General features: G+C 37.3%; 1 protein-coding gene across 2 annotated transcripts; it reads left to right on the forward strand.

Moving 5' to 3' along the window:
• The first annotated feature begins 88 nt into the window (after window positions 1-88).
• On the forward strand, window positions 89-20,093 carry pdhx (pyruvate dehydrogenase complex component X). 2 transcript variants are annotated; one of them, XM_017422971.3, is made up of 11 exons: window positions 89-262; window positions 2,589-2,672; window positions 4,197-4,312; window positions 8,765-8,964; window positions 9,168-9,266; window positions 11,780-11,945; window positions 12,162-12,309; window positions 15,536-15,594; window positions 16,095-16,253; window positions 18,336-18,400; window positions 19,209-20,093. In XM_017422971.3, exons 1-11 carry the CDS (start codon window positions 91-93, stop codon window positions 19,462-19,464), a joined length of 1,524 nt encoding a protein of 507 aa, XP_017278460.2. In that variant the 5' UTR covers window positions 89-90; the 3' UTR covers window positions 19,465-20,093. The 2 variants fall into 2 exon arrangements, with proteins under 2 accessions (XP_017278460.2, XP_017278459.1); XM_017422970.3 differs by having other exon boundaries at window positions 4,212-4,312.
• The last annotated feature ends 6,289 nt before the right edge of the window (window positions 20,094-26,382 follow it).

Genomic DNA, 26,382 nt, shown 5'->3' on the forward strand with positions numbered 1-26,382 from the left:
TAATGTTCTTTTCCACTTTTCAAAAGGTCAACATCAGGGTTGGAAAATGCGCTCTCCCTCCTACCCCATTCTCGATTTATCGTCAGGCACATGCTTAGACACCCCTGGAAGACGGAGGACGACAACATGGCGGTCTCCTTGCGTCTGGGTCGTCAGGGAATTTTATTTGGCCTCAAATTGTCCAGTTTCAATAAATGTTTAGGGCTTAGACACCCTTCCCAGGCCGGTGTGAGATACTTCTTTCAATCACCATGGATGTTCGGTGAGTGTTGGCCGATAAACATGAAGACAGCTGTTGTTTTTGAGCTGACGTCGGTCCCTGCCAGATGTCTTTCCGTTGGTTGTGGTATTAGTTATTAGCAATGTTTTGTCACGGCACGAAAACTAATTGCATTTATGTGTAATTGACATTATACTCTCTGTGACCATTAGCTGCACAGTCTGTGAGTGACGCGAAAAATAAAATGCTGTTGTCTTGTTGGTGTTCTGAAACGCTTCTGTGACTGAGGCTCAATGAAACATACCAGGAGGAAGGGAGGGTCTGCTGTATTTGAGACGTCCTTGATGACTCCAGTTCATTTGAAAAACAAAATAACAGAGCGGCTTAAACTGCATTATTTTGTCTGGTACAGTTTAAGGGACATTCCTGAAAGAAGACGCTTCAACATAGATAAATTTCCATACAAAGCAGCTAATCTGCTGTCATCTTGCTGTGGTTTTCTGTAGCAAATAGCTAAACAGGTGTACTTGATTCCGATTTTTTGTGTTAAGATTTAGCCTGCCCATCTTTTAGAAAAACACACAATGTGCATTTTTATTTAATATTGCAATGACAATATCAGTTGTCGTAAACCTACATTTTCCTCTCTCTCTTTCTCTTTTGTCTTCGCTGTCATGTAAACCAGATGTGGGCATCAATGCCTGTGAGAGTCTGTTGGATTGATCGAATATATTATTAACATTCAGAATATGAATGCATGGAACTTGAACTATGACCTGTGATTTATTGCAGACCAGGCAGTACTTTGTGATCTTGATATTGCCCTCACTGATACTGTGATGATGATAAAGTTTTGATATACTGTGCAGCCCTAGTCAAAATTATAACAAAAATTGAAGTTACTAGAAAGATCATTAATTGTTTTTACATCAATAGAATTGGAGCTTCACTCTCAAAGGGTGATGAACTAGTTGATGTTTAAATTAGAACAGTACCTAAAGACACATGCTCATTAAAGCTATGAAAAGAACATTACCAAACGTGGTTTAGTTTGTGATTAGGTACATTTTATCCTCCTAATATTTGCACTGGCTAGTTAATTAGGCAATACAAAAGAGCAACTACTTTTTTCAGTTAAATGAAAAATCAGCACCTAGGTTGTGATCAGACTGGATCAGACAGAAATTAGTCCACAAACATTATGGTGTAAATGGTAAGGAAACTGGAGTAGGATTTGTCCCACACGACAAAAATGAATGCAGTCGTGGGAGTTGAGGTGCACAAAAGTCACAGGCACTGTTCTAGTGAGATATAAATAAATTAGTCATTCAGTCGGTCTCTGAATCAAGTGATGGGATTAGATGAGTCATACCTGCCAAAGATGCATGCAGCCTATAAATGTGTAAGCTTGTGTCTACATGATGACTTATTGGAAGATGAAGCATTTGATGGGATCTGGCAGTTCTGAAATGCTGTGGGGGCACTTTGCTGGCATTATTGATATCCAGTTGTTCCCTAGAGGAAGGTGTCACTCTGTACAAAGTTGTACCTCATAATAAACCTTTTGTATTCCAGTAAGAATGTTACTGTGCTTTCTGCAATAACTATGCCCCCATTCATGGAATATTAGGAGTCCGTTATTAGAAGGATAAGGAATAAAATGCAAATCAAAATCTAAACATGCAAACCACAATCTTCAAAGTCACCTTATCTCAACCCAGCCAAACACCTATTTAAGATTTTAGTTCTATTTATTTTGCAATGCTACTTTTCATTATCATCATAACACTAATATTTAACTTTCTTTGTTTTATTTTGTATTAAAACTGGCTGTTTACAGAAGATTTGTCAAGGGGATGGTGGGTGTTCATATTGTCAATGTCTTATTTTACGCAAAAGAAGACCATACTAGTTCTACTCGACACACTAACCAGAAGATGGCAGCACACACACTACATAGTGAGCACACAGTTTAACAGAAGTACAGCTAAAACACACTTCAGGCAAGTTTTTCTGATGCATTATTGTACTGCAAGAGAGCATATTTAAATGGAAGCATAAAATTGTTTAATTAAATGGAATGCAATTTTTTTGACATCTTGTGTACACCTGAACTTAAGGACGAAAATATTTGCAGTGTAAAAGATATTTTGCATTTGTTTTTTTTGTTTTTTTATTTTTACTTGGGTATGTTTATTATTTCCATCTTGGGTGAATGTTAATGAACTCTATGAGTGGACAAGCAGAAATTGCCCTGGATCTTGTTGAACTTGACTGACTACAGGAAATTGATGAATTTGCTTTATCTTATGTATTCTTTGCTTCTTTTAATATTTAAATTAAATGTTTTCTTCTTTCTATCCTCTAGGTGTCAGCCCAGTCAAAGTGCAAATGCCAGCTCTCTCTCCCACCATGGAGGAGGGGAACATAGTCAAATGGCTGAAAAAAGAAGGTAAACAAGTTTGTTTGTTTTTTTTACATTTTTTGCCTAATCTTTTTAAAAATCTCAGTTGTTAATACAACTTAACTCATCTAATGTAATTTCTCCCCTTTGTTAAAAAAACATATGAAACATTCCCTTGTAGTAAATGTGATAAGTCTAAGATGTAAAGAAACAACCTATGTTTATGTGAAACACAATCAAAAGCTCAGCATTTCTGTTTCCCACCATTATACACCAACAGCAGCACAAAACAATAACTCGATGACATCTCATTGCTTTGTAAGACCAAGACGTGAACAGTGGAGCCCCTGAGGGCCTTGCTGCCTAATTAGCTCAAAGAGTCACTGTTTATCACTGCTTAGCAACTCCACTCGGCCAGGTGCTTCTGCCTGCCTCTTATCAGGTGGCAGCGAGCTAAAACCTGATTGGCTGCTCTGCTGTGTTGCCATGTGATTCTGTGACTCAGGGTAAGATATGTACATTTAAGTGACAATGATATGGATGGAGAGAGGATTTCCTTGGCAAGAATCTTTGGATTCTCATCCAAAGATTATTTATAAGTACTTGATCTAAAGGACAGAATGTTTATAATCTGAATAACATCTTATGGTAGCTCCTAATGGTAGTTCTTTAAAATATAAAATTTAACACACAGTCTTGATTATTTTTTTATCAAATTTTGACCCAATAGTGAGAACCTTTTTATTTAGCATTAGAAATTATTAGAACTACTGGAATTATTTTTAGGACCAACACTTAACATGGTCTTGGAAAAAAATATGTAAGTTTTTTATCTTCACTGCATTCTAGTGGAGCAGAGATGAACGGGCTTGGGCAGACTTGTCTAGTGTTTAATATTACACATCAAACCTAACCCCCCGGGGTCGTATGTTGTTAATGCCTCATACAAATCTAATCACTGCTTGGTCTCAGGGGCTTCCAAAGTCAATACACAGTCCAATATTTCAACCTTCTCACACTTGTTTCCATTCATTTTTTCTGTCAAACAACATGGTTTTTTTTTTGTTTCCTACACATCATTTTGTTAACAATTTGGAATTAAGGTTTTATAAGGCACTGCATTTTGTTTTGTTTTTTACTTTGCTTTCTACCAAAAAAAATTGTATACTGACAACTTATACATATAATATAACCTCCTCTTTACAGCATAACATGATGATACAATCATGTTGTGCATGTTCAAAATTGCTTTTAAATATACTGGAGGTTAGAATTTAACCACAAAAAACTGTGTATTTATACATTTATTGTAGATGTGAGAAAATGATGCAGGGGAACATCAGTGGAAGTCTTTAATTTTTGAAAGCCTTTAAATGTGCTGTAAGTGTGCACAGGGCTCTTGTAAAGAGCAGCTGAAAATGCCAGCATTGATTATTATTCATGCATTCTAGCCACAACTCAAAAGATTTGTGCACTTTTAAGGTCAGGCACCCTTTAGTAATAAAAACATTGTTTGTTAATTGGCTTTGCAAATGCCAGATGAGTATAAATGGGAGTTTAGAAAGTTCTTAGTTGTGTCTTTTGCAGGTGAGGCAGTGGCAGCAGGTGATGCTCTTTGTGAGATTGAAACAGACAAGGCTGTAGTTACCATGGAATCCAATGACGATGGTATTTTGGCAAAGATATTGGTGAGTTAGCAACCACATGCACACACACACACAAACCTGTCCTGCAATAAATTATGAGTAAAAAGTTTATTTATAAAGATCACAGACCTTTAAGTCATGAGAATATTTTTTGTATCAGAGTAACTAATAAAAACTGGATTGTCATGCTTTTAAGTGTGAGTGGAAGTTATGATTGTAGCTTGAAAATGGTTTGTGTTTAGGTATGATATTGTCCTGGTAGTTACTGCTAATTGGCTACGCTTGTTGAATCTGTGTTCCTTACACAGATACAGCAAAGCCCTGGCAAGGTGTCCTCACTGACAAATATTTCCCTCCATCCCCCCCAGTGTGCAGTTTGTCTTGAATTTTTATTAGGCTGCCAAAGACCAAGCCATCAATTGTCATTCATCAGCACTCTACCACATGTTTGTTGCCCATAACAGATGGATTAAGATTTTTCTTCTCCTTTTTGAGTAACTACTATTTCATTACTGTCAGCCAAAAAAGGAAGACATTTTTTCCTATTTTGAAAACTGAGTGACAACATTTGCATACATTTTCCATAAATGCACAGCAATGGAAACCACTGCTTTATTTTACAGAGTGCCTTATCTTATCATGTAATATGTTTTCTGTCCATGTTATTCTAGAACTGTTCATGGTATGGCAAGTGGAATAGGGCTTCATTATAAAACATCCACTCTGCACCAGCAAACCAGCATCACAGATGCACACTTAGATGCTGTACATTGTCATTTACTTGTGCATTCCATCCTCAATAATAAACAGTTGGTCTATAAATCTTTTTCATGTCCTTCACTTCACTGGCTTCCATTCGTTTGCATTTTTTTTTACTCCATCCTTGTCTCATCTACTGTGGGGATAAGGTAGTTTCCATAGCAACCACCCAAGAATTGGGGGTAGGGGGCTTTAGCTGGCAAGGAAAAATGGTTTAGATTAGATAAACCCCAAGCTCTCCATGTCCTGCTGTGATACAGAATCTCTGTAATAATAATAATAATAATAATAATAATAATAGGAAAAAGAGCCAATATTGGCATCATTTCACAAATTGTTAGGATGTTAATGTGGCCCTACACTCTGTCTGGATCAGAGCACATCATAGTCCTTTGTGGCATTAACATGTTTCTCTAAGCACTCAGCAGTTTCTAATTTAGAGGCTACTATAATTACTTGCCCATGGCCAAATTCCTTGACAAGCTGCAGTAGACATGGTCCAAAGGGAGATGAAGTGACATACTTACAGATTTATAGATGGAAGGTGGTCACCTATGTTTACACATTTATTACTGAAATACACTAAACATTCAGTAAAGAATATTGGATAGTAATCAATTAAAAGCTGTCAGACAAGCAGTACTGAGTAATGATTAGATGGTCTGATGAGAATTATCAACAGTTTTTGCAGCACTAACCTGTCGTTTTCCCACATAGTCACCCCCTGACCTATTATCTTAACATATTGTCATTCAGGTAATCAATGTAAATCTCAAACACCCATTTCAGAATATACTAGTTGACATTATAAATCACTTTTTAATTTGAAAAATTAAAAAAAAATCATAAAATCCCAGGAGTATGTAGCTTTAAGCTTTTGGCGCAAAGAAAATGAGTAGAAAACATTTGAAAAAAAAGAACAAAAGACTAAAATGGTTGCCCAGAAAGAATAGATTCACATGTGAGCTACAGCTTGTTTTATGTGGCTTTGACAGTTTATGTGAGAGATTACATTAAACTTCATTGCTACCAGGAAGAGGCAGAGAGCTGCAGTGCTGTTTCTGCAACATCTGTCATGCTTTATTGATCAGAGCCAAACCCCGTCTCACTTGCTAAACACAGTCTCTCATGTTTCTCTCTAGTATTTATGAGCATGCCAAGTTCAAATCTATCTTCCTTTCAGGAAAAAATGAACTGTTGCGACTCTGTTCTGTCAGCTCTTTCTGCATCTCCTGCCACATTCTGATTATGTTGACGTCCTATGAAACAGTCGATTAATAAAAATGAGATGGATCAGTAGAGATGTTGCACTTGACAGATAAAGGTACATAAGAAACCTAGCATCTGTTGAAACTAAACTTGCTGTAGCTGTTGTGGCCTACTGGACTTGTTTTTCTGTCTAAGCACAGCTTGGTAAGAAGTCAGTGAAAGCTCACAATTAGCATACTTTGATATAATAGCATCACCCTTGCTGAGTGAATTAGACAGCTACCCAGAGCCCTGTAGCCCCATTCGTCTGATGTGTTTTACAAAAGCAAATGTCTCATGGTGCAACAACAACAACAAAGTAAAATGCAAAGGGTCTTTTTTTTCCCAATTGTTTACCAGTCTACAAATAACTCCATACATTTGCTGTGCAGTTTCTATTTTGTGCTTTATTGCGCTCCCAGTAAAGATAAAGGATTTATGCATCTGGTTTCTTCTCTGACAGCAGCACGTCTGTGAGTAAAAGTGAGGTTTTTATAGATAAAGATGGTTTTGACCATGAGGACCACAGTTCGGTAAAGATAGTTTGCACTTCCCTTCCCAGAAGTTTTTATGTTGTCTTTAACCATTTGATGGCAGTGTTGAGCCCAATACCTCTGCAGTGTAGCCATCTGTATATGCAACTTCCCATGATGCAAATTGTATATATTAGCTGTGATTCTTGCTTTCAGAATCTTCTCACTCCTCTGTTCTTAAGTAAGACAAGTAAATGATAAATATTTATCAGCACTTTTAACTGTTAAATGATTTGTGGAAGTTTAAACTTTGACTTGGAGAAGTGCTCTGGCATAAATATGAGTTAAAACTAACTAAACTTAGCTAGAAAGTCGGAGCTAATTTGCAGTTGTTGACACCAGAAGGCTATCAGGCTGCCAGTCGCTTACTACCTGCAAATGCATTTCCATTAACAGATTTAAAAATATATGTTTTCAATACTTGAAATTCATGAATAAATGTTTCTGCAATTTAACATGTTCTTTTTAATCTATCAGGTACCGTAACTGCCGTAACATTTGAAATATACTGGCAGTTTTTATTGTTTAGTTTTTTTCTGTTGTGGTGTTACATGACATGAACATATAGCAGCTTTGGGTTGTTTGATCTCTTAAAAAATTTTGTTTTCCTTTTTAAGTTGTACACAGGCATTTTGATTGCTGTCTGAAAACATCTCACAAATTGCACAGTTGGTTGTGTCACACAGCTGTTGTGGGGAAACTTATTGCTTCTTTTTTTCCACCGTGGAAAAATCCTTCTGAGACCTCCGTAAGGGATCTCTATATAAATTTATAGAACACCGTTTCCCAAAGAAGCCCTTACCTTCATCCATCACCTCCGTCTGTCCAATAACAGGTGCTGTAGAGAAACCCAGACAGTCTACACACAGGTGTACAAAACAATATGCAAAAAAGCTTCAGAGAAAAAGGCGAAGAGCTGAATTTGAAATGTTCAATTTAATAACCAATAAAATATAGTTTAAAATTGATAATACGGTTTTATCATTAACATTTTTTAATCAAACGTTGTCTACTTATGTTAGCCGGATTTTCGTTTTTCATAGAACAGCTTGCATTATTGCATTCTTGTGTAGTTTAAGTTCTACACCTGTTGATAATACAGCAACGTTTAGTGAGTGTTAAAAGTTTATCTTGTTGATATTTTTTGTCTATAATTAACAACAATTTGCACTGTAGGGCTACTTGTTGACTTAGACCTTTAATTTAATTCATTTTAGACATCTTTGTTTGTCTCTATAACCCAGTTGGGTCCAATCTGAACTAAAGTAGCTCAGAATAAGGACAAATATGCAGCTCAAGTGTTCAGAGTCTGCTGATCTTCCCAGATTGATAGATAAGAACATTAGAGTTCTTTTTGATTTAACAAGCCTGCTCAACAGAGATGCGACTGTCAGATTTAATAGAGAAATATTTGATCTTTTGTTTGTGAAGTGCAGGTAATCATCTCTTTCCAGGATTAGTAAAGGTGCCATAGGGATAGTTTGATACATAAACACAGCTAGTTGTTTCTTCTCCTCCTTTCTCTTTATTCTTTGTCATGCTTCAAGAGGCGACCTAATGAAAAGTGACAAACACCACTGTCCAACACTTTGTTGTGCTCAGCCTTTCAATTAAATTGATCTGTATTTGTGGAACAACACCAGTGAAAGGCTTGTATTGGATTTGGATTACTCTGTAACAAGATGGAGAATCAAAGGTTGAGACACAAGAAAAGCAACACATGCGGTGCACACCAAGAGCTGATTCAAGTGCAGCTCAGCTCTAGGAAAGCAGCAGAAAACTCAAGGATGACAACAGGCAGCATTATCATTTTAAAATATTTTTCTTAAGTTCAGTGTTACCATATCTTTCTAATTGTTTACACTTAGGTTCTAACATACTAGTTACTGTTGTGAAGCAACTGAATGGGATGTTTCCCTGTAGCTGATGAGTGCCTTGTTTGCTCTCCTTACAGATGGAAGAGGGCAGTCGCAACGTGCGCCTTGGCACTCTAATCGCCCTCATGGTGGAGGAAGGCCAGGACTGGAAGCAGGTGGACATCCCCCCTCCAGATGCTGCTCCTCCATCAGCAGCGCCACCTGCAGGCCCTGCCTCAGTGTTGACTTCAGCTGCTCCTTCAACCAGCCCTCCACCAAAACCAGTCAAGTCAGGACCGTGAGTTTTCACTTTTCATTGAGTGTAGAGTCAGTCGTATATTAGGCTTTAGCTGCAATGAGCCTAAAATCTTTGCTGGAGCTGTCTTTTTACAAGTTTTCTAAATGCATCTCCAAACAAATTATTTAAATGTTAGATTTTAAATCTTAGATCTTTACAGCTGATTTTTAAAAATTGTACTTTATGCTCTCTTCCTTGCCTAGGTTACGTCTAAGTCCAGCAGCGAGACACATTCTGGATACTCATGGTGTTGACCCCAAATTGGCCACACCCACTGGACCAAGAGGACTTATCACCAAGGAGTGAGTATTTGATTAGTTTCATCTCAGACGTACCCTTGGATACCTGTGGTGATTTCTGAAAGGTTTTTTTTGGGTACTCCACCAAGTTTCTTGAAATTTGGCAGAGACGTTTTCGAGCCTTTCGAACCAATCAAACACTGAAAAGCCCACATAAATAAAAAACTACTACTGACTTATAAAACCATTTAAAAGATTATTTGTCTTTTGATTTTTATATATTTGTATTTGTTGCTGTTGTTGTCCTTTATAAGCTGCTTGCCGTGAACAGGCTGCACTCAGTATTTGTTCTTGTAAAAGGTTACCGCAACACTGCAGGTTGCACCGGAGTGTCTCTAAGGGCCATGTGAACAAAAATGTGAGAAAGACTAGATAACTAAAACGAATGTGTTTTGAGAGTTTCGGTGTTTTAGTCCAGATAAGACGTGAATTCACACAGGAGAATCTTTGAACACACACATCTCTAATAGCTACCTGCTGTCACTCGGGGCCTGATTGAATGCTCTCGATACTCACCACACAGCCTGCTGGGGAATCTCATTAAGGAACTTCTGTTGCCATAGCAACCCAGTCTCTAGGACCCACTGGTGACCATGGAAACACAGACCATATGCTCTTGTGTCTGTGTTAGTAAATGAGAAGTCTATATTAAGTTTCTTTAATGAGACATTGTAAAGATATTTCAGTATATGTGGCTCTCAAAGACAAGCTGCTTTAAGTCCAACACTGGGATTTTCTTGAACCACCTTTGGCTGTTATTCTTCCACGCATTCCCCACTGCATTGTTCTGATAAGGTTATTCAATGTCACATTTATTTTAGTCCAGAATGGCAATCATTTTTCTTCAGGATTTTGTACTGATAAGAGAAGTGTTAGACTGCTGCATAAGGTTTTCTCCAGAATCTCCCAAAAATTCTCAGTGGAGTTTGGATTGTTACTCTCAAAACCACTATTTCAGTCTTTTATTTAGGGTGTTAGCTAAATATCAGTGCAGCAACATTTCAAATATGTGAAAATTATTTCATAGTGAAATGTTTTTGGTATTACTTAAAATTTTCAAGAAGTATAGAGAGGTACACAGTAATACTTATTGAGAAACTGCTCAATTTGATTCAAAGCCAGACTTATTTTATATCCAAAGCAAGTGTTAAAAAGGAATCAACAACAATAGGAAGGCACATAAAGCATTTTTTGCTTTAAAATTGTACTTTTCATTTATTGAATACCCTTTTGTCATCTGAACTTGTTCTTGGTGGCAGTAGAAGACTGATAAGTGCGTGTCTGTACACAGTACCTATTCAGGTTTTGAATTTCTGCTTGTGAGTGCTGCCTTGGCCCCTTTTTAATATTCCAGTCACCTTCCCTTACTCTTTCAGAAGCTCCTTTGCCTTGGCTGTCAGTAGGGGTGCAACTGAACCAGCAGCACAAAAGAGATCAGTGGTGTCAGCGGGGCTATTATCAACTCTGTTGATTTGCATTTATTTCATAACTTTTTCTTTTCTATGTTAAAGGCTATTCTGATCTGATTGAATTGCAAACACTTGCAGGTTAGCCAGGGAATTTCCAAGTCGTGTCAGTTTTTTCACAAACGCCTATTTTAATCAAAAATGGATGAGAAGGAGCTTGTGATGTGGGGCCCAGGCTGTTTCTAGCTGCAGGGTAAGGTCAGAGGCAGCGGGTCCAAACAAAAGACTGGATGCATATGGGTAGGTGGACCAGAGTGCATTGAGCCGGAACCAGAGGGCTTCAAGCACCTGATACTTGCTCCTGCCTAAAATGTAAAGTGAAAACACTAACTTCAAAGCACAGATTTTTTTGTTTTGTTTTCATTCTTGCTTTTCTAATTTCTGCATCTGTCAGGGCTTCATATCACATGCTCATCTGCCTTGTCCTTTGCCTGCTTAAGGTTTTGTTTACAGATTAATGAGTCTGCCGTCTGGTTCAGAAAACAATCTCCTTCCATATGAAACAATCTATATTTTGAATCGGTTATTATTTTACTGGTTTATTGTAATGAGTTTTAACCAGGAAAATCTGCATGAGGTGTTACAAATAATGCTGTTCTATAATTTACTGTCGCATCTTATTAGTTCAGGAGACACGTATAGGCCTCACAATACCAGTAGGAGGGATAATAAAACTGATGTTTTGAATAAACTAGTCCCTCGGTGCGGCTGACACCTGATCCTGCTGCACCTGTTAGTGTGGTTATGAGCATTATGCGATTCTCATGACACTCCTTGCAGATAACCTGAAGTTACCTTTCTACGAGCATGATGCAAACAAAATCAGATAAAATGAACAGGCAGCTTCTTCTTGGCCCCTTTTGAACCTCAAGTTTGATCTACTGTTAATAAGTATGAGTTAATCAAAATTAATGAGAACACTCATCAAAAGGTTTAGTTTCATATCTTAGGATAGTAATAAATTATTTCTTATGTTCTCATAGTTTAACTTTCTTAAGCTTTTCAGTCAAATATTAAAATGTGCAATTTGCTTTGATTTTTCTTTACCAGAGATGCATTGAACCTTTTAAAGACATCTCCTGCCTCCAAAGCACTGCCAGCCACGGTCACACCAGCAGGCCCAGATCCTGTCCCCACCTCAGCGGCCCCCCCTCCACCTCCAAGCAGCAGACCCAACATCCCTCCTCTATCTGTGCCAGGAAAACCTGGAGCACCGGTTAGCCATTTACAAAACTTTGTCTGGCTGTTTTGTTTTTGTTTAATAACCAAATCTATGTTTTAAAAAGTTAGTAAGTTATTGTGCTATTCCTGTTTTTGTTATAAAAAGAAATCTTTACAAAATGACTATAAGGAAAGTTTCTTTCCCTCCCCTTACTCTCCGCTCTTCTTCTTCCCTCCTCCTTATATGATTCACTTGACTTGTCCTCCTCAGGGAACTTTCACAGAGATCCCAGCCTCAAATGTCCGTCGAGTAATTGCACAAAGACTGATCCAATCGAAGACTACCATCCCGCATTCGTATGCATCTATTGACTGTAACATGGCTGCTGTCATGCAGCTCCGCAAAGATCTGGGCAAAGGTAATATCCTAAAGCTAAAAGTGAGCTTATGTGTCACCTTCACATGTTAGTGTCCTTCCCTTCACCGAGTGTCTCACAGGAAGACTTAAGTCTTCAGTTCCATGAAGGTGAGGATTTCAAGGTTTTCATGACTGCATATTCATGTTTTCAGATACCATTGTTCTAAGTCATAAATGTTATATTTCTCTTGTTTAACAAACACATACATACATATCTAATAAACACAGTTTTTGGCCTTTTTTGATACAAAGACATTGTTTTCCGTTCTATAATATTTCTGAATTTTTTTTTTACTCCTAAGATGTCCATATCTATTGAACAGACACCATCATTGATTGCTTCAACAGATTAAAAATGTCCCCAAAGGCCCCTCTTCTCATTAACATAGTCATTTGAGGATGACATAAAATCAAAGTGAGGGGGGGGGAGAAAAGTCTGAATCCAAAGAGGATGTGTTGCAAGTTCCCCATTATGCTTCTAACAATCTGTCTGGAAAGTCCTACTAGAACTGGTCCTTTTTTAAAAGGCAAGCATTGGTCAGAAACGACACCAGATTTACTTGTAAGATTAGTTGTCTAGTAGATATAAAAGTGGCTAAAGTTAGAGCTACAGGTTTAAGAACTTGCATTACTGCTGTATCCTACATACCAAGGATTTTATGCAGTGTGTGTGTTTTTTTATCTGAAAAAATAGAAGAAATAAAAACTTGCTGTTGCTTGTTTTAGCTGGTTACTTAGGCCTGACAGAGACAGCATAATATTGTCCATAAATAAGATTCCAGCAATAGAGATACAGAAGTGAAAACAGTGTTTTTGTCAAAGATTTATGTGTTTTCCTTTCCAAGTTATCTATACTTGGTTACAGACACACATACTCAAAACTTCAAAGCACAACAGACACACTTACTGCTATTATGAGCTTCTACAGAAGAAACTATGCCATATCTGTGCACACTAAATTAAGTCAGGAGGCCAGTCAACAAATTTCTGAGAACACTCATTTGCAGGAAGAGTTGCACACACCCTCTGAAAATGGGATGCTGATTATAAGCACCCACCCAAGCCTTGCTCTATTTCCACTTCCAGCTCAGAGGGGCATCACCTCTGAATCTCTATTTTTAGCATTTTCAGTTAGTCACATATATTAGCTGTGTTGCTGTTTGGTTGCTATGCAAATTTCCAGTAACCTTTCTTAACGATTACAACAAAGACCATGTGAACTGTAGACATTTCTGCTACCGGATTTGGACTGTGATCACCATAAAAGATTGATTTTGTAATGGTGGCATTCCCACTCATTTTTCAAATACTGTAATGTAACTTGAAATTTGTGTAAATAATGTAATGAAAGCTAAACTGTGTATTTGTAATGACAGTCAAGAGAAGATGACCAATGGTATGGCTCCTTAGATACTTTATACTAACCTGCTGTATTTCGGAAAAACTGTTCAAATGACTCAGACAAATTTTAGTATAAAATGAACAACATCTTTAAACATTTGCCAATATATTGTTGTGGCTTTTATGCTCTGTTTGGGAAATGGTTTGAAAGCATTAACAAAGTTAATATTAAGTTAAACTTAATATTGCGATGAATCAGAGCTTTATCATGATGCACAGCATATATCAAGATCATTTTAAATTTGCTTCTAGTCAGTGTATTAAGGTTAATTAATAATTTGTTTAAGGCTTTTTCTAACCGCTACCAGATAATAGATTCAACTGTTTTTCTTCAGAAACATTTGTTTTTACATTTAGACTTTCTGGGGGCTTGTTAACTCCTGTTGAAATATGTGCTTATCGTTTTTGCCACCCTCCTGTCCCGCCCTCTTTTTGCATAAGTGCTGTGTGTGCAGGGAAATTTTCCAGATGGACAGTGAAGTTTGCTGAATGGTTTTTCTGGATTGGCTGGGAGTGTACTGCCTGGTGCTGTGAGTGGAACATTAGGAGAAACTGAACTCCCAGTGAATTGCATTCAGACAGCTAAACTATTGTCATAAAAACTTTTACTTGATGTTTGCAAAATAGTCATTTAAGACTTTTCATGTGGAACAATGCACAATGCATTGAGCATATTTGATATACCACCCACCCCTATGTGAGGAAAGCATTTAGCAAAGGGAACTTAATCAGTTTAGTTTTGTTATAAGTATCCTTTACAAATAGAATACCCAAACTGCCAGAGCTTGGATTGTAAACAACTATTAGCTGGTTCCAGCAGTTTCTTCCTCACATTGTACTAAACAAGTGTTTTACTGTGTTTTTTCAGCCTTAAAGTCATCTGTAATAACGGTTATTTCACAAACAGCAACTTGTGCAACAGAAATCAGGATGTGTTGAAAATGAAGGAAGTTTAATACCAAAAGCAGAAAAAGGGAACGTTGTTAATGCGTCTCAGTTGTCACAGTTCACCATTTTCCCACACAGAGTCAAATGATTTTTGACCTGTATTTTATTAGAGTAGAAGTATACTGGTTTCCTATTTTAAAACATTTAGTACAACACGCTATCACATAACTTTACCTTACTGTCAAACAAACAGTAAATCTCTTTGGGTTATGTGTCTGTGATGGAGGAAATGGGCTGGCCATTCCAGAGCTGTTAGCGAGGCTGTGTGTGTACTGAGGGATTCTCTTGCCCGGTTGTTTTTGTGGTCCCCCATTGTTCAGGAGCAGTGCGATTTCACGGTTAGCTCATTAATCATCCCGCTCACAGCATTCATAACAGTCTGGTACGGCACTATTGGACGCTAGTAAAAGGTGGCAGGCAGTTGCCAGTCGCAACCAGCCTGGCTCACTGATGTCACAGCCAGAGGGAAATGAAGCAAATTGCTGAACCTAAGTCTTCTAAAGGAGGGTTGGTTTGGATATTTTGGTGTGTTCCTCCATAATAAATTGCAGTTTTTTGTCCCTCTGATGGTGCATATATTGTCATTAATCAGCAAATATTTGGAGACTTAAATCACCTTTTTATTTAGAAATGTTCCACTGATAGGCTGCATTGTATCAGAATACATTTAGCATGCCTTTTACTAAATAGTTGCCTTCCGATTGTTTCTTTTTTCCATCTTCCAGCTTCCTCCCATCCTGACAAGGTTTATAGGATCACTGCTTTTCAGCTGCCCAGACATCTCCTTTCCTTAATCACTGAAATGAGATTAAATTAACAAGTTTATTTTTATTGCTTTCAGTTAGGCTCATAGATTATTTCTTTTCTTGTCTTTTCAGAACAGATCAAAGTATCCGTTAACGATTTTATTATCAAGGCAGCAGCTGCTACACTTAAAGTAAGTATTGTGCTAAATCTCCTCTCTTTTTGTTTCTTAAACCTGTAACTTCAAGATTGGGCTTTTTGTGTTCATAATTTGAATATTTTTTTGTAATTAATTTGCAGTTTGTCTATACATATCTAATCGTTTAGGCCTTTAGAGCTGTTCAGAACACATAGATACACATTATAGCTCATAGTGTTTATGAATTTCCAGGTATTTCAAATCATATTATGCAATCAAACTGAAGAAAAAAAACAATCGTAGAAATGCATGTTTACAGAATGTTTTATAAAAATGTTTTGAAAGATGTTCTTATGAAAAATGTGGAATATTATTATGCATTTCCAATTTTTTTTGAATATGAAATTTTAAACCGCAGTACAATGTTGGTGTTTTTTATTTGATTTTTTCTCTTACAGTATAGTTATACAGATGACAAGTGCTGTTCATTTCATGATAAAATTAGATTTTCTACACTCATAAACTGATTTAAAGCAGCATTATTTTTGTCCCAGGAAATGCCCGAAGTGAATGTTACCTGGTTTGATGACGGGCCCCATGCACTTGATTCAATCCACATCTCAATCGCCGTGGCAACTGACAAAGGCCTCATCACTCCTATCATCAGGGATGCTGCAAACAAAGGAGTGCAGGAAATCTCAGCCAATGCTAAGGTACAAATAAAATAAACTTTAAAACAGCAAAGCATTAAAAACAACTTTTATTTCCTAGGTATGAATTGAGTCAAACGCTCTTCAAGCCTTCTTGCAACAACATGTTTTTAACAGACCAGAACTTCAATTTTGTGGTGTGTTCCGTGTGTGTAAACACATGGAGTTCGCTGTTGAGTGCTTCACAATTATACAAGAAGGCAAATCTTGTGAGAAACTGCGCCAGCATTTTATTTCTGTTTGTTAGAGCGTAACTGTAAAGACTGAACATTTAGAATAGTTCTGCATTGTTTGGTTGCACTTTAAGTTTTACTCCATCTGACCACAGATGGAGTAAAATGCAACACTGCTGGGAACAGTTATTCACTTGGAATCGTGTGGATTTAGGCTCAGAATCTTGTACACATGTACAAACTCGCACAAGTTGATGAGTCTCGCACAGTTTCACGTTGATCAAATAGATAAAATTATCTAGATGAAGATACGTGTCTCAAACCTGAAATGAACTCTTGTACAATCAGTTAAAGACTCACTGCATACAGATTTACACAATCTTAGTATACTGTGGTTTGAAGATGTTCAAAATTCACATTTCATCAAACACACAAGTAAAGGTTTTTTATTATTTTCATATTTTGAAAGCAGAAACCAGTGTTTTACTGTGATATTCAGTGTGTCAGCAAATAGCTGATTCTCTCAGAGGCTCTTGCTGCTTCTTCCTTCAGCTCGTACTTGTTGATTTCTCCGCCTGTAGTCTGGCCTTTAGGAACAAACAAAAAGTGAATTTTGATCAAGTAAATGACTACTGCATCATCAAACTCTCAGCAAACAAGGAAAACTTGGAAACTCTTGTAAAAATACAGTTTCCTAATCATCTGATATAATTGAAATGAAGACAAGTAAAGTCTGGTCACATAGGTTTAATATTAGCTCCAAATGCAAGTATTGAGCCCTGAAGTTAGCTTTATGCTTATTACAACTGCCATTAGGTCTTTTGAATGTTATCTAGTTGTCATCAGTTCAGTTGCTGGTGAGGGTGGAGTCTGTGTGTTGTGTGAACTTGTGTCAGGTGGAGAAGACAAACACAGCCCTCTGGTATCTGGTGACAGATACACACTTGTATTGATAACTATTTCAGTATGTCTTCTTTTTTAATTTTTAAAATCTTCTCATATTCTAATGCATGTTATTTGTTACACCCAAAGCACTGTGGTGTTGTTTTTCGTTTATGCACATGATCCGTCTTTGTTCCTTCCCTACACTGTGTCTCCTCCAAGCTTGTCACTCATTCTGCATTAAAGCCAGTGTTCACAGAAGCTGGCTGAAGTAATGTGTTTCTTCTTACCAGATGTCTCATCTCCCCCTCTGGGTGTTGTCAATTCCCTTTGTTCATTTTAGCACTGCACAGTCTGATTGTTTCCATTAATATAAGCATTTGCTGTGGGACATTTAATCTTTTTTTTTCCTGAACACGATTTTTGAAAACCGATCCCAGTGGCATTTTACCAAAGGTTCTGAATTTTAAACAGAGGCTTCTTACTCGTGATACATACTTTGTTTGAGATTGTAGCTCTACAACAGTTGGATGGATACAGAATCTTTACAAAATGATGAATTATCACTTCAGTGAATATTTGTAGTTGCAATTAACTAAAATCAAACTTCTGTCCGGTTTCCTTAATAGTTCTTTCAAAGCTCTGTTAAATTTAAAACACTAGTTTTTCAGTTGAAATCCCCTTTGTATTTTTAATTTAATCCATTTTTTTTACTCTTTTACCTCTTTAATGATTTAATAAAATACTCCAAAACTAATTACAAAATTCAGTTTACCCATTAAGTTTTAGAGTATTACATTGAGTAGTCAGTTGTCAACATTTGGTGTAATTGCTGCGATGTAGTTTTACAAATGAGCTCTGACATAAATCTCACCGGCATTTTAACTTTTCTGCTCATTCGCACTGGCTTTTATGATATATACAGTAGCTTGTGTGCATTTTTCTTATCACTGCATCCACTGTGTTTGGTTTCCTGTTTTTATAAGATGATTTTTTTTTTTGTCCTGAAACAAATGAAATGTTTTCCCAGGCTCTGGCCCAGAAAGCTCGAGATGGGAAACTTTTACCTGAGGAGTACCAGGGAGGCTCATTCAGGTAAGCAGTTTTTGTTTTGTTGTTTTTTTTTTTTAAAGTATGACATTATAAAACTCAATTTCATTTTCTAGGGTTCCCTTTATAAATGTATAAATGTGTTATTTCACTTCTCAACTAAAGGAAAAAAAACTTTTTGGTAGTCTGAACAGCACAGAATTTTGCAGTAACATTGGCATCATGAAACTGACAAACAGTCGTCATAAATGTTAGCTCTTATGGCTTAATTTTAGTTTCCAGGAGAGATGATATATTATGCATATTTTACATTTTGTGTGGACTTGAACTGAATGTGATTTTGGCCGGCACAGACCATCAGTTATTGAACCAATAATTGCAGAAAAGTGGAAAGGAGGCTTTTTTTTACCCATTATAATTAATGGTGCCATTTACACATAAATGGGGTTTCTGTGTCAGGCTGAAACGATAAATTTCTACGGAGATACAGCCCTCTTTGTCCCACTGAAGATATACTGTATGTGTACGCTATTCTTCTGTTCATTTTGTTTCTTCCATTTGGCAAAACCTCTCATTAAAGCAAACAGCACAGTGCCCTCTGGTCAAACTTACTTAACATGTAAACCATATGGTGGAAGTTTGAAGGGCTGGAGATGCTGTATAATCTCAACTGCTCCTAGAAAATGTCCGACTTGTTTTTCTTTCATTACAAGCAGTGATACTGTTGTTAAAAATACTCTCATGTCAGTTCATTTTTCTGTATTTCTTCTTGACCAATAATGTAATCTGTGCACTGTTTCATTTCTCCTTTCATCCCATTTCTTCTTCTCACCTACATTTCCCCTGGTGGCAGTATATCAAACCTTGGGATGTTCGGAATCAGTGGCTTCAGTGCCGTGATCAACCCTCCTCAGGCGTGTATCCTTGCTGTCGGGACTTCTAGGACAGAGCTGCAGCTGAATGAAGATGACCAGACCGTGCGCACTCAGCAGCTGATGACAGTTACATTGTCCAGTGACGGGCGGCTGGTCGATGATGAATTAGCTTCTCGCTTTCTTGATCAGTTTCGTGCCAACCTAGAACAACCGCAGCGCATGGCTCTCGCCTGAATACGAAAGATAGCTTTGTGAAGGAGAGTGCAAAGATAAAGTTAGGTTTAAAAAACAAAAAACACTTAAATGACAAAGCGTGGCTCATGTTTCCATAAGCAAAGACACCTCAAAACAGCAGGTACCCATTAATGCCTTGATTTAGGCCTACAAGGTGCTGTATATAAAGTAAACTGTGACTGATTCTCACCATGTTTTAATGGAACTGAACTTAACTTCTGCAAGAATATTAGAAGATGCTGTCAGTAATTCTAAATATTAAAATACTGTAAAATGGGCAGGTTGACTACTACATTGGCTTCACATATAAAAACTGCTTTTTTTTTTTTTTTTTTGCCACACCATGTCAGCTCTGTGTCTCCAGTAAAAACATGCTTCCAATATACATTTATTAGATATTTATTTAAGAAAATCGGTGGCAAAGCAGGTTCCGCAATGGTCAAATCCCTATAAACCAACTTTTGTTGTCTTTAAATAAGAAATATTTATATAAATATTGATAAGTTCACGTTAATAATTTCTCATTTATTTAAATGTCATCTCTGACAATGTCTTTTAAAACCCATATGTAAACAAAGTGTATATTTTGGTGTCTTAGATACCAATAAAAACAAAGTGCTCAACCTTCAGATCTTTGTGAGTTTCTATGAAAACGTTTCTCTCAGTTTTCCCAAAATGACGCACCTTCCAAGGAAATCAGAGAGGTGCTTTTGCTTGCTTCTTTTTCATTGGAATCTGAAACACATTACATATTTACGTCATAAAAGCCAATTAGGATGATTCGTTTGGCTGAGCGGACAGGTCGGGCTCTGTTGGCAGATGTTTATCTTTGCTGTAAGTATGGGCGCAGCAGCTGTTAGTTAATATGTGCATCAGCACCAATCTGGCAGAGCATGTTATTCATGTGTACAAGAAAATGAAGATATTGTCTGTTTTGGAGATCAGGATTTTTGGTTACTCTTGTGTTTTGTGGAGAATTCTGTTTGGCACTCCACATATCCTCACATTTACAAGGGTTTTTTTTTTTTGAGATGTTTAAATCCTGAATCTTTTTTTTTTTTTTTTTGCTCTTTTGGCATATTGAATAATTTCACAAATACTTTACACTTAAAATTTCAGTTTAAATAGCTGTTCTGCTTTCACTGCCACTGACGCACTTATCCACTTTTCAGGGACTTTTGAAGGAGAACATTTTGTTCTGTGGTTGCTGTGGAATCTGATTGAGATTCAGCATTGAGGCAGACATTAACACAGGAAAGGGTAAATAAGGGGGAGCTGTAGAGGGTATGGTATTAACCAATGACAGAGATTGGCTATTCTCTACAGTGTGTGAACTGGTAGGTTAACCACACTGAGAGTTAACTGGAAACAATTCTTATCCTGTCCTGTAAAAATGATGGTGGTGGGTTGATACCTTTTTAAAATTGTTTTGTATATATATATATGTAAGTGTTTGAAATGTATTGAGCACAACATATTACTTTGTGTGTACAGGGATTTCTTAAGTTATATTAGCACACACAATGTTAACTGCACATCTGATCATCTCTTCTTAGCCTCAGTCAAACTAATCTCTGTTTTTCATCTCCAGCTATCTTTTTCTCCTTGAATATAAATCTCCGATTGTCCTGCGAGCCTGCTCCTAATCCAACGGCTGTATTTTATGAGTATTCATTCGGGTGTACCATCTGCCAGAAAGAGAGAGGGTGCTTTCAGAGATCAACCTCATATCAAATCTGCTGCAAAAGTTTAAACAACCCTTTGAGATGATAACATCCATGCCATCAAAACATAAAACCGCACATGAAATGGCAGGAAGTGTACACAAATGGGTGTATAAAGAGCATCTGTAGGTGTTTTTCTTCTTTCCCTTCGTAGCAGATTGCAGCTCTGCTACACATGAAGAAACCTCAGTAGTCTAACAGTGAGGTTTAGTAGAAATGAAATGCTAGTGGTAGTCATTGTTCAGTATTTTTGACATAATACATTGCCTCATGTTTTGAACATTTAACCAAATTTGGACGTCTCTGTTGGTTTAACAAGTACTCTGTGTTACATTTTAGGTCAATAAATTGTAATAAAGTTCAGTATTTTCTTTTTAAAATTCAAATATACTGAATACAAAATGTGATCATAAAATTGTGTTCTATTATTAGGTCTAATTTTTTGTAATATCACATTTGCTATCATATAGGCAGCAGCTGAAGCTGTTACAGAGCAGCTGAATAATGCCCTTCCACTGCAAACGCAGTGAAATAGATTTTGACATTTTCTTGGCTTTCCTGTCACAGGGTGACATTTACCTCTCCGATGGCCGCCTGCCAATCTCCGTCCAGCAATCCTGTTAAATGTAACAGCTGGATAAGAGGGCAGACTGACGGAAAGAATCTGATTTGTTCCCGCCAGAACAATGTGCAGGCTCTCAAAGATAATGCTGGGCCTCAGGCAGGCGTTTAGGTCAGGCTCATGGATGCACAGCATGGTGCGGAGAGCTGGAGGCTGTTGCCATGGAGACCAAATAGGATGAATGTGTATAGCAGTTGTTCATGTCCTTTGGTGCTGTAGCCCGGTAAAGGTGTTGGTCAAATAGCTGAAGTGGTGGAAATGAGTCGATTTCTTGTTGATAGAATTGTGCCTGCAGATCTCCTGAAGGACTAAGCACATGTGTTTGATGCCAGAAAAATAACAGGGATAGTCTCTGGTGTTCTGACCCACTTTTGTACCCCATCCTTACCCTGGTCTTCTGTCTCTTGCACCTGTTTTTCCTCTTCTTATAGCCTAGTAATCTTTGAAGCAGTGTTCTGTTATATAGTTATCAGTAGTCATTACCTTATCAGCTGTGACATCAGTGTTAGAGCATAGACTATGGAAAAGAAGGCAAAAGCTTTTGTACAGGCTAGGCCAATAGCTACCCAAAATGAGTGGCAGGTTTTTTTATTATTATTATTATTATTGTTTTTCAGGTTTATAAAACAACTCTTTGGTTTGTCTGTAATGTCCATGCTACATGATCATAGATAGACCTTGTATATGCTGATGGTGCTGAGGCTGTGAATGTATCAGTGCACCAGGAGTTGGATAAACCTTTGGACTCACTAGACAATGCTGATCAGGCGGACTGATTCATTCGCTGCCTCAGTATCATCAGCATGCGCACCGTCTACTTGTTCCCAGCTCACATTTGTGTAGTAACTCGAACATCGTTTGGTTGAGAAAACAGGGACAAACTAAACAATTGGTGTCATGAATGGGTGTAGATGTTTAACGTGTTGTTGTTGTTTAATAAAAGCACTTTGAACCGCCTTGTTGCTGAAAAGTGCTATATAAATAAATTTGACTTGACTTAATAGTTGCTAATCTGGTATTCATTCACACCAGTATGTAGATTTTGAGAAAGAGTTGAAAAGTTCCCAGACACATAATCTCACATGTGAGTTAAATCAACCACTGTTGACAGGATTTCCTCTTTCCCCCCTTTTTGCCCCTAGCAAATTTCCATTCTGACATCTTCCTCTTTCTGAGGTATGCTGTATTTAGATTTAATATAATTTCACTGGATATCTGTATCTGTAACTCAGCTTAATATCCTGTTTAACATTTTCTAAAAGGAAGCATTAACCAAGTAACCACTGCAAACATTGCACCTGTGAAATTACTGAGGCTTATCACCATGCAAACTGAGAGTTCGGATGAGTGTTCCTTTTTATTGTACAGTATGCTGTGATGATCGGTAGAAAATGCTCTCTCTGCTGTCACAGCACCCAAACAGGAGTGAGGCCATTGTCTTGTTGTTACAAAGCCCTGCCTTTTGACGAAGTCCAGTCATGCTCCCACGGCTCAGGGATTGCTTATTTAGCTCGAAGCACTGAGGCAGAGTTTCACCAAATGTACACAACAAGAGCACAGTCCATACAAGCCTTTCTCATCTCCTCAGAGACCAGCCAAGTAGATGCGTCAATATAAAGATCCCGCAGTTACCTTAAGTTTAGTGAACAGGAAGTTTCAACAGGAAGCTTGAGAGGCAGTTTAAAAATAACATGCCCATGGGTTCACGTCTTTTTTCTGTTGATGAATCAGTCTCAAACAGGCTTTCTTGCTGCTCTCTACATTTATGGGCATCTCAAAATGTTCTTTTTCTCAAATTCCAATGACTGTAATAGTTGAAAGAGGAAAAAGCACGTTGTTGAAGAGGAATGCTGAGGATGTGCCATTGGTTGGCCATTACCACAAGGTCTCCCAAACCACAGGGACGTCTGCTGAGAGTGGATGTGTGTGTTCTCACTGTATAACCATCATGGATTTTTTTCTTTTTTTTTTTCTGACTCAGAAGCCTAGTGTCTAATTTGGGTTTCAGTCATGTGGGATACAGCTGTTCACTTTGTGTTTTTCATTTAGTTATATGGCTTGTAGCATCAATCAGTAGAAATAACCAGACATTAAACATGAAACATTGTTTTTTTGTTTGTTTCGAACCATTTCTCAATCTTGTTTGTCTCCAAATAGGTTTTACATTTTGTCCGTCCCTCCCCCCCCCCCCCATCTTTTAAAACTGCTTCACACTTTAGTCAGAATAATGACTCAAAGCATTTTCATGTTCACACAAGCTTTCAGTAAGCTGAGTTTGACCAGAGTGAACATGCTTGTTTAACTTTTGTAGACTGGCAGTGATTAAGAGGTGTGTTCATTTCCCCACGTTGGGGTGTTTACTGAGCTCACCTCTTTTGACTCTCAGACTCAGGGGATTTAAGAGGAGATTTATCATCCTCAGCAAATGTACACATTGACTGCACTGTTGTTTCAAACAATCATTTTTGGAGGTTGAGTGAACATTACATAGAGAAAGGAACTGGGACAGATATTGTTCTAAGAGTAAAATAAAAGCTAGATTGTTGTTTGTCTTGAGTGTCTCTGATACTTTCTTACATTTTTTTTTCTATTTTTGTTTTCTTGTCTGATATTTATTTTAACATCATATATTTTCAGAGATTCCTTAATTCACATTTCTATTTATTATGTTGATATATTTGCATCATTATCTGCTTCTCTAAGAATTTACTCATTCTAACTCATTCTAAGGCAGTACATGCATTATTAATGTAACACATTTAATAAAGGAGCAGTTCTCAGAAATATATGAAAAAGGGAACCAGGTATATCATGTTTTTTTTTTTTTTTTTCTCATATGCTGTAAACCTGCTTGTTTGTTGCAACTGTTTCTATAGTGTCACTATGGGAACGAGCTGAAACAGGAAGGTACTTGTTTCGACAGAGGAGGGGGTGTGAATTAATCTGATATTCTCTAATCTTTTTCTCATCATATACTTTATGGGTTTGTATTCAGTTATCAGAAAAGACAAATTATCTGGAGCCTCAGCTCTTCAGCTGATGTATCGTTGTAGTTTGCAATTAGACTTCTTCAGGCTAAATTTCATCACTTTCCATTTAAATTAATATTATATGGAGGTCTCCAAAAGTCACTGATCTCACTGTTTCTCATGAAAACTGGTGATGAAATCTAAAGATTGAGGAAGCTGAATTCACTTGAACTACTTTTATTTCACCACACTTACTTTGTCATTACATAGGTTCTTTGCCAGTTCAAATTGAACACCTTTTGTTTTGCAACGAAGGTTTCACGTAGACCATTGCTGCCAATGGACCTCAGACTGATTCATTTTTCAGTGTAAATAACAATACACTTCTAAGCAAAAACTGCCTCGTGCATGTGACTGCAGTGTAGAGGTTTATAAATAGTGTTTGCATGAATCGCTATGAAATGTCTGAGATTGGAGTTGTTTCAGGATGGTAGAAATCAGCTTTGGAACTGGCCTCCCTTTGGACTAGCTGTTTGCTTGTCTCCTTCGAGAAAATGTCTGACTAAAACAGTGTGACAATGCTCTGAGCCCTGTCTACTCCAGGTAAGATACTAATAACTCTGCAAAACACCAACAATCTAAACTATCTGTTTTAATATGGCCTTGTTTAATGCTCTCTGACAAACACTCTTTGCCTTGTCTGTTTGTTTACAGTTTTGTTTTCATAATTACTGTCTCTTGTAAGAATTGTCAGTCTGCACATCACCTGTGTTCATGGGAGACTTGGTGTGGAAGTTAACTCATTATTCATTTCTATGTAACAAGCCTCAAAATGGCATCTATTCTTTATCTTTTATCAGTACGACAGATAAGATGGTGCCATGTAGCTGAATGAAATGGCGCAACATTAAATCGGTGTTCATGAAGGTCAATATTCTGTTTTCTAAATGTGGACAAAACAATCAAGTCTTACAATTGTATAGTCTGATTCTTGTGCAACCTGTCACGAAGGTATGCAATTCTAGGAGCACTGTGTCAATATTGCACAAAATAAACATTTAAAACTGACTCCTAATATTTTAACCCCTTTTTTTGCAGTACATGTAATGTAACTATCCCCAGCCTGCAAATATCAATTAGAATCAAATCTTCATATAAATAAAATGATGTGATGAGAGTACAATAATAAGCATGTTCAGCTGCAGAGGAAAGTCACTCGGTGTTTAAGTATGTAAGAGCTGTTCCCATAACTACAAAATTACTGGCCATGTAGAGTCATCTGATAGTTTTAATGACTCGTTGAAAAGCATGAGCAGTCACGCTTTGATATCACAGTTGTTTATTCAAGGCATTGTGCAATCACATGCTAAAAGCATAAAGATCTGTTCTCCTTGGGAGATTCCCTGAAACCTGAGTTGACTCCTGATGGTGTGAAATATTAAACCTGGACTGTGAAGGAAGGCAAGTTTCTCATCATGCATGTGTTTATTTTTTTAAGATGGCATCGAACAAAACTCTTCAAGTGAGAAGCTAGAGTAAGCTAGAGTAACATATTTAGACAAGTTTTTCTCATTTATTTTTTCTCATTTATTCCAGTATATAT

Source organism: Kryptolebias marmoratus, linkage group LG11, assembly GCF_001649575.2.
Source record: "Kryptolebias marmoratus isolate JLee-2015 linkage group LG11, ASM164957v2, whole genome shotgun sequence".
Classification (NCBI taxonomy): Eukaryota; Metazoa; Chordata; class Actinopteri; order Cyprinodontiformes; family Rivulidae; genus Kryptolebias; species Kryptolebias marmoratus.